This window comes from Salmo trutta, unplaced genomic scaffold (assembly GCF_901001165.1).
Source record: "Salmo trutta unplaced genomic scaffold, fSalTru1.1, whole genome shotgun sequence".
In the NCBI taxonomy this organism is placed as follows: Eukaryota; Metazoa; Chordata; class Actinopteri; order Salmoniformes; family Salmonidae; genus Salmo; species Salmo trutta.
The window spans coordinates 1-10,000 of NW_021823253.1; the positions used below are offsets into that span (position 1 = coordinate 1).

Genomic DNA, 10,000 nt, shown 5'->3' on the forward strand with positions numbered 1-10,000 from the left:
CCCCCCTCCCTCCCCCTCCTCCCACCCTTCCTCCCTCCCCCCTCTCTCCCCCTCCCACCCTTCCTCCCTCCCCCTCCCTCCCTCCCCCTCCCTCCCCCTCCCCTCCCTCCCCTCTCCAGGTGGAGCCCAACCCTTTTTCCTTCAACTTTGTGGCTAACTACACAGTCAGTACCGAGGTATGTGGTTAACTACACAGTCAGTACCGAGGTATGTGGCTAACTACACAGTCAGTACCGAGGTATGGACTTGTTTCTTCTTTATTTATACTGTCTGTATGATGTCTTTTCTATTAATGAGGATTCATGATGTTGATATCAATGTCTTCTAATCTATTCTAATCCTAATTGTAATCACTCCTAATCTACTCTAGGTGGCCTCCATGGAGTTCCGGGCAGAGAACGGTTCCCAGATCCCAATCTCAGACCTGGACGACAACCAAGCCATCACCGTTGCCGTGAACAATGGCAGCGCCACCGACAGCAATGGGGAAGGGGTGACAGGAGTCCCTTTAGCCGGGGCCATTAACGTGAGCCGGTGTGACTCTGTCATCGTACGGGTCAGCGCCGGTAACTACAACCAGCAGGCCGGACTGTTCATCCAACTCAACTTCACCACCCTGGACGGTAAGAATCATAGGAATAGAATCACAATAGAAACAGAATCACAATAGAAACAGAATCACAATATAAATAGAATCACAATATGAATAGAATCACAATAGAAACAGAATCACAATAGAAACAGAATCACAATATAAATAGAATCACAATATAAATAGAATCACAATATAAATAGAATCACAATAGGAATATAATCACAATAGGAATAGAATCACAATAGGAATAGAATCACAATATAAATAGAATCACAATATAAATAGAATCACAATAGGAATAGAATCACAATAGGAATATAATCACAATATAAATATAATCACAATATAAATAGAAACACAATAGAAATAGAATCACAATATAAATAGAATCACAATAGGAATAGAATCACAATAGGAATAGAATCACAATATAAATATAATCACAATATAAATAGAAACACAATAGAAATAGAATCACAATATAAATAGAATCACAATATAAATAGAATCACAATAGGAATAGAATCACAATAGGAATAGAATCACAATATAAATAGAATCACAATATAAATAGAATCACAATATAGAATCGCAATAGGAATATAATCACTATAGAAACAGAATCACAATATAATCACAATAGAAATAGAACCACAATATAGAATCACAATATATAATCACAATAGAAACAGAATCACAAAAGGAACAGCATCACAATAGAAACAGAATCACAATAGGAACAGAATCACAATAGAAACAGTATCACAATAGGAACAGCATCACAATAGGAACAGCATCACAATAGAAACAGAATCACAATAGAAACAGAATCACAATAGAAACAGAATCACAATATAATCACAATAGAAATAGAATCACAATATAGAATCACAATAGAAACAGAATCACAATAGGAACAGCATCACAATAGAAACAGAATCACAATAGGAACAGCATCACAATAGGAACAGCATCACAATAGAAACAGAATCACAATAGGAACAGAATCACAATAGAAACAGAATCACAATAGAAACAGAATCACAATAGAAACAGTATAGAACCATAATCACAATAGGAATAGAATCACAATAGGAATAGAATCACAATAGGAATAGAATCACAATAGGAATAGAATCACAATAACAATAACAATCACATAACCAATCAGAGCTGCAGTAGGCATATATGCAAATAAACCACTGCCATATATGTGCCATTCACTTTGAACGTGACTGTCTTTAAGAATCAGCGGTCGTGAGTAGATGAGCTACAAGAATCACAATATAAATATAATCACAATAGGAATAGAATCACAATAGGAATAGAATCACAATAGGAATAGAAACACAATAGGAATAGAATCACAATATAAATATAATCACAATAGGAATAGAATCACAATAGGAATAGAATCACAATAGGAATAGAATCACAATATAAATATAATCACAATAGGAATAGAATCACAATATAAATAGAATCACAATAGAAATAGAATCACAATAGAAATAGAATCACAATATAAATAGAATCACAATAGGAATAGAATCACAATAGAAACAGAATCACAATATAGAATCGCAATAGGAATATAATCACTATAGAAACAGAATCACAATATAATCACAATAGAAATAGAATCACAATATAGAATCACAATATATAATCACAATAGAAACAGAATCACAAAAGGAACAGCATCACAATATAAACAGAATCACAATAGGAACAGAATCACAATAGAAACAGTATCACAATAGGAACAGCATCACAATAGGAACAGAATCACAATAGAAACAGAATCACAATATAATCACAATAGAAATAGAATCACAATATAGAATCACAATAGAAACAGAATCACAATAGGAACAGCATCACAATAGAAACAGAATCACAATAGGAACAGCATCACAATAGGAACAGCATCACAATAGAAACAGAATCACAATAGGAACAGAATCACAATAGAAACAGAATCACAATAGAAACAGAATCACAATAGAAACAGTATAGAACCATAATCACAATAGGAATAGAATCACAATAGGAATAGAATCACAATAGGAATAGAATCACAATAGGAATAGAATCACAATAGGAATAGAATCACAATAACAATAACAATCACATAACCAATCAGAGCTGCAGTAGGCATATATGCAAATAAACCACTGCCATATATGTGCCATTCACTTTGAACGTGACTGTCTTTAAGAATCAGCGGTCGTGAGTAGATGAGCTACAAGAATCACAATATAAATATAATCACAATAGGAATAGAATCACAATAGGAATAGAATCACAATAGGAACAGAATCACAATAGGAATAGAATCACAATATAAATATAATCACAATAGGAATAGAATCACAATAGGAATAGAATCACAATATAAATAGAATCACAATAGGAATATAATCACAATAGGAATAGAATCACAATATAAATATAATCACAATAGGAATAGAATCACAATAGGAATAGAATCACAATAGGAATAGAATCACAATAGGAATAGAATCACAATATAAATAGAATCACAATATAAATAGAATCACAATATAAACAGAATCACAATATAAACAGAATCACAATAGGAATAGAATCACAATATAAATAGAATCACAATAGGAATAGAAACACAATATATAATCACAATAGGAATAGAATCACAATATGAATATAATCACAATAGAAACAGAATCACAATAGGAATAGAATCACAATAGGAATAGAATCACAATATAAATAGAATCACAATAGGAATATAATCACAATATAAATATAATCACAATAGGAATATAATCACAATAGGAATAGAATCACAATATAAATAGAAACACAATATAAATAGAATCACAATATAAATAGAATCACAATAGGAATAGAATCACAATATAAATAGAATCACAATATAAATATAATCACAATAGGAATAGAATCACAATATAAATAGAATCACAATAGGAATAGAATCACAATAGGAATAGAATCACAATAGGAATAGAATCACAATAGGAATAGAATCACAATATAAATAGAATCACAATAGGAATAGAATCACAATAGGAATAGAATCACAATATAAATAGAATCACAATAGGAATAGAATCACAATATAAATAGAATCACAATATAAATAGAATCACAATAGGAATAGAATCACAATAGAAACAGAATCACAATATAGAATCGCAATAGGAATATAATCACTATAGAAACAGAATCACAATATAATCACAATAGAAACAGAATCACAAAAGGAACAGCATCACAATAGAAACAGAATCACAATAGGAACAGAATCACAATAGAAACAGTATCACAATAGGAACAGCATCACAATAGGAACAGCATCACAATAGAAACAGAATCACAATAGAAACAGAATCACAATATAATCACAATAGAAATAGAATCACAATATAGAATCACAATAGAAACAGAATCACAATAGGAACAGCATCACAATAGAAACAGAATCACAATAGGAACAGCATCACAATAGGAACAGCATCACAATAGAAACAGAATCACAATAGGAACAGAATCACAATAGAAACAGAATCACAATAGAAACAGAATCACAATAGAAACAGTATAGAACCATAATCACAATAGGAATAGAATCACAATAGGAATAGAATCACAATAGGAATAGAATCACAATATAAATAGAATCACAATAGAAATAGAATCACAATAGGAATAGAATCACAATAGGAATAGAATCACAATAGGAATAGAATCACAATAGGAATAGAATCACAATAGGAATAGAATCACAATAACAATAACAATCACATAACCAATTATAGCTGCAGTAGGCATATATGCAAATAAACCACTGCCATATATGTGCCATTCACTTTGAACGTGACTGTCTTTAAGAATCAGCGGTCGTGAGTAGATGAGCTACAAGAATCACAATATAAATATAATCACAATAGGAATAGAATCACAATAGGAATAGAAACACAATAGGAATAGAATCACAATATAAATATAATCACAATAGGAATAGAATCACAATAGGAATAGAATCACAATAGGAATAGAATCACAATATAAATATAATCACAATAGGAATAGAGTCACAATATAAATAGAATCACAATAGAAATAGAATCACAATAGAAATAGAATCACAATATAAATAGAATCACAATAGGAATAGAATCACAATAGAAACAGAATCACAATATAGAATCGCAATAGGAATATAATCACTATAGAAACAGAATCACAATATAATCACAATAGAAATAGAATCACAATATAGAATCACAATATATAATCACAATAGAAACAGAATCACAAAAGGAACAGCATCACAATAGAAACAGAATCACAATAGGAACAGAATCACAATAGAAACAGTATCACAATAGGAACAGCATCACAATAGGAACAGAATCACAATAGAAACAGAATCACAATATAATCACAATAGAAATAGAATCACAATATAGAATCACAATAGAAACAGAATCACAATAGGAACAGCATCACAATAGAAACAGAATCACAATAGGAACAGCATCACAATAGGAACAGCATCACAATAGAAACAGAATCACAATAGGAACAGAATCACAATAGAAACAGAATCACAATAGAAACAGAATCACAATAGAAACAGTATAGAACCATAATCACAATAGGAATAGAATCACAATAGGAATAGAATCACAATAGGAATAGAATCACAATAGGAATAGAATCACAATAGGAATAGAATCACAATAACAATAACAATCACATAACCAATCAGAGCTGCAGTAGGCATATATGCAAATAAACCACTGCCATATATGTGCCATTCACTTTGAACGTGACTGTCTTTAAGAATCAGCGGTCGTGAGTAGATGAGCTACAAGAATCACAATATAAATATAATCACAATAGGAATAGAATCACAATAGGAATAGAATCACAATAGGAATAGAATCACAATAGGAATAGAATCACAATATAAATAGAATCACAATAGGAATAGAATCACAATAGGAATAGATTCACAATATAAATAGAATCACAATAGGAATATAATCACAATAGGAATAGAATCACAATATAAATATAATCACAATAGGAATAGAATCACAATAGGAATAGAATCACAATAGGAATAGAATCACAATAGGAATAGAATCACAATATAAATAGAATCACAATATAAATAGAATCACAATATAAACAGAATCACAATATAAACAGAATCACAATAGGAATAGAATCACAATATAAATAGAATCACAATAGGAATAGAAACACAATATATAATCACAATAGGAATAGAATCACAATATGAATATAATCACAATAGAAACAGAATCACAATAGGAATAGAATCACAATAGAAATAGAATCACAATATAAATAGAATCACAATAGGAATAGAATCACAATATAAATAGAATCACAATAGGAATATAATCACAATAGGAATAGAATCACAATATAAATAGAATCACAATAGAAATAGAATCACAATAGGAATAGAATCACAATATAAATAGAATCACAATAGGAATAGAATCACAATATAAATAGAATCACAATAGGAATATAATCACAATAGGAATAGAATCACAATAGGAATAGAATCACAATATAAATAGAATCACAATAGGAATAGAATCACAATATAAATAGAATCACAATAGGAATAGAAACACAATAGGAATAGAATCACAATATGAATAGAATCACAATATAAATAGAATCACAATAGGAATATAATCACAATAGGAATAGAATCACAATATAAATATAATCACAATAGGAATAGAATCACAATAGGAATAGAATCACAATAGGAATAGAATCACAATAGAAACAGAATCACAATATAGAATCGCAATAGGAATATAATCACTATAGAAACAGAATCACAATATAATCACAATAGAAATAGAATCACAATATAAATAGAATCACAATATAAATATAATCACAATATAAATAGAATCACAATATAAATAGAATCACAATAGGAATAGAATCACAATAGAAACAGAATCACAATATAGAATCGCAATAGGAATATAATCACTATAGAAACAGAATCACAATATAATCACAATAGAAATAGAATCACAATATAGAATGACAATATATAATCACAATAGAAACAGAATCACAAAAGGAACAGCATCACAATAGAAACAGAATCACAATAGGAACAGAATCACAATAGAAACAGTATCACAATAGGAACAGCATCACAATAGGAACAGCATCACAATAGAAACAGAATCACAATAGAAACAGAATCACAATATAATCACAATAGAAATAGAATCACAATATAGAATCACAATAGAAACAGAATCACAATAGGAACAGCATCACAATAGAAACAGAATCACAATAGAAACAGAATCACAATAGAAACAGCATCACGATAGGAACAGCATCACAATGGGAACAGAATCACAATATAATACCTATTCCCACTTTAGCTGTACCTCTTTATAGTAAGTTAGCAGGGTATGTGTGACTAAATTGTATTTTTCAATTGCCAAATCAAGTCGAATAAGTAATTGACATTTTTGGGATATGAATAAAGTTGTACTGAATTGAATAGTGTACAGGGGCAGTATTTAGGGGATGTACAAAGAGGAGGTAAGCTCACCCCTGTCCCCTACTCCTCTCCAGACGGGGACCCCTCCATCATGGCCTACCTCCACTCCTCCAACTGGCCCAACGAGTTCAACTTCACAGACAGGAAACGCATCACACTCAGCATGACCAGGGGGCGGGACCTGGACCACAGGAAGTACACCTTCTTCCTGTCCCCAGAGTGAGTGGTCGCCACGGTGATATAGAATGAGTCAATGTTCCTTCTATGGACTGCCACGCAGAATTAATATCAGCCTGCACAGAGAAGCACGAGACATTACCTCAACCCCCGTTAACACTAACAACGTTTCCCTGTGAGAATTATGCTCGAATCAACGCAATATTAGCCACTTTCAATGTAACATACCGAAATAAACTGAACTATGCACGACTTAGTATGCAAAACTAACTGTGAAAGAGATTTTGTTGTAGGCAGAACGCGTCAGAGTAGGATTCTATTGCATTGACACTGTACTCTGCACAGACGGGTGCAGCATAACCAATCAGGGCTCCAGTAGGCCTATATGCAAATAAACCACTGCCATATATGTGCCATTCACTTTGAACGTGACTGTCTTTAAGAATCAGAGGTCGTGAGTAGATGAGATTATTTTGAGATCAAAGCGAGAGCTGCATCTAGCCACGTGTGCACATTTGTTCATATCCTTTGCTAGTTGGTGAATTATTAGCCCAGTTATAGATACGTTTTAGTCAGCAATGGGGGAGTGGTTGCTTCCTACAAGACACAACACGTGCATTTCTAGACATCTTTAAAAAGGGAGTCAGGTAAAGAGCTTGTTTGTCTTAAAGGGGCAGTGTTGTATTTTGAGACAGGCTTGAATAAGCTAAGTAGCCAATAGGCAGAGGGTAGCATCATTTGTCTGATTCTCTGTAATAATGGTATGGGAATAATAAGGCATTTTATTTTGTAAAGTGGTTTCTTGCATCAAATGACTCAACAACATTTTCAGTCACCTCCTTGTCTGAAGGACAAGTGGATAAACAGGTTAATGTCAAGCCCTGAATGTTTTTTTCAAAAGTCTCATGGAATATCGGCCTACATTGAACACCACACATTGGCTGCTACTGTAGGCTGAATGATAGAACAGCTATTTCCATGTTAAAATGTTATGGGATGCATTTTCTCCATTGTTTTTGATGGTAGACCAAACTGGTAGGTCTACATTATGACCAAATAGCCACAGTAGCCTACTTGGCCACTGTTATAACTGTAACTTAAAGCTGGTACAGCCTCAGTGACCACTGTTAAAACTGTAACTTAACGCTGGTACAGCCTCAGTGATCACTGTTAAAACTATAACTTAACGCTGGTACAGCCTCAGTGATCACTGTTATAACTGTAACTTAACGCTGGTACAGCCTCAGTGACCACTGTTAAAACTGTAACTTAAAGCTGGTACAGCCTCAGTGATCACTGTTAAAACTGTAACTTAATGCTGGTACAGCCTCAGTGATCACTGTTAAAACTGTAACTTAAAGCTGGTACAGCCTCAGTGATCACTGTTAAAACTGTAACTTAAAGCTGGTACAGCCTCAGTGATCACTGTTATAACTGTAACTTAAAGCTGGTACAGCCTCAGTGATCACTGTTAAAACTGTAACGTAAAGCTGGTACAGCCTCAGTGACCACTGTTAAAACTGTAACGTAAAGCTGGTACAGCCTCAGTGACCACTGTTAAAACTGTCACTTAAAGCTGGTACAGCCTCAGTGACCACTGTTAAAACTGTAACGTAAAGCTGGTACAGCCTCAGTGATCACTGTTAAAACTGTAACTTAAAGCTGGTACAGCCTCAGTGATCACTGTTATAACTGTAACTTAAAGCTGGTACAGCCTCAGTGATCACTGTTAAAACTGTAACGTAAAGCTGGTACAGCCTCAGTGACCACTGTTAAAACTGTAACGTAAAGCTGGTACAGCCTCAGTGACCACTGTTAAAACTGTCACTTAAAGCTGGTACAGCCTCAGTGACCACTGTTAAAACTGTAACGTAAAGCTGGTACAGCCTCAGTGACCACTGTTAAAACTGTAACTTAACGCTGGTACAGCCTCAGTGATCACTGTTAAAACTGTAACTTAACGCTGGTACAGCCTCAGTGATCACTGTTAAAACTGTAACTTAAAGCTGGTACAGCCTCAGTGATCACTGTTAAAACTGTAACTTAAAGCTGGTACAGCCTCAGTGATCACTGTTAAAACTGTAACTTAACGCTGGTACAGCCTCAGTGATCACTGTTAAAACTGTAACTTAAAGCTGGTACAGCCTCAGTGACCACTGTTAAAACTGTAACTTAAAGCTGGTACAGCCTCAGTGATCACTGTTAAAACTGTAACTTAACGCTGGTACAGCCTCAGTGATCACTGTTAAAACTGTAACTTAACGCTGGTACAGCCTCAGTGACCACTGTTAAAACTGTAACTTAACGCTGGTACAGCCTCAGTGATCACTGTTAAAACTGTAACTTAACGCTGGTACAGCCTCAGTGATCACTGTTAAAACTGTAACTTAAAGCTGGTACAGCCTCAGTGATCACTGTTAAAACTGTAACTTAAAGCTGGTACAGCCTCAGTGATCACTGTTAAAACTGTAACTTAACGCTGGTACAGCCTCAGTGATCACTGTTAAAACTGTAACTTAAAGCTGGTACAGCCTCAGTGACCACTGTTAAAACTGTAACTTAAAGCGGGTACAGCCTCAGTGATCACTGTTAAAACTGTAACTTAAAGCTGGTACAGCCTCAGTGATCACTGT

General features: G+C 33.6%; 1 protein-coding gene across 1 annotated transcript in view; it reads left to right on the forward strand.

The window, feature by feature from the left end:
• Positions 1-119: 119 nt before the first annotated feature.
• Positions 120-10,000, forward strand: part of LOC115189912 (polycystin-1-like) — a gene marked incomplete at both ends in the record, with an annotated part of 47,804 nt that continues 37,923 nt past the window's right edge. Inside the window, 3 exons of the mRNA XM_029748416.1 lie at positions 120-176; positions 371-623; positions 7,265-7,409. Of these exons, the coding sequence (XP_029604276.1) occupies positions 120-176; positions 371-623; positions 7,265-7,409 (455 nt within the window). The remainder of the gene's footprint in view (positions 177-370; positions 624-7,264; positions 7,410-10,000) is intronic.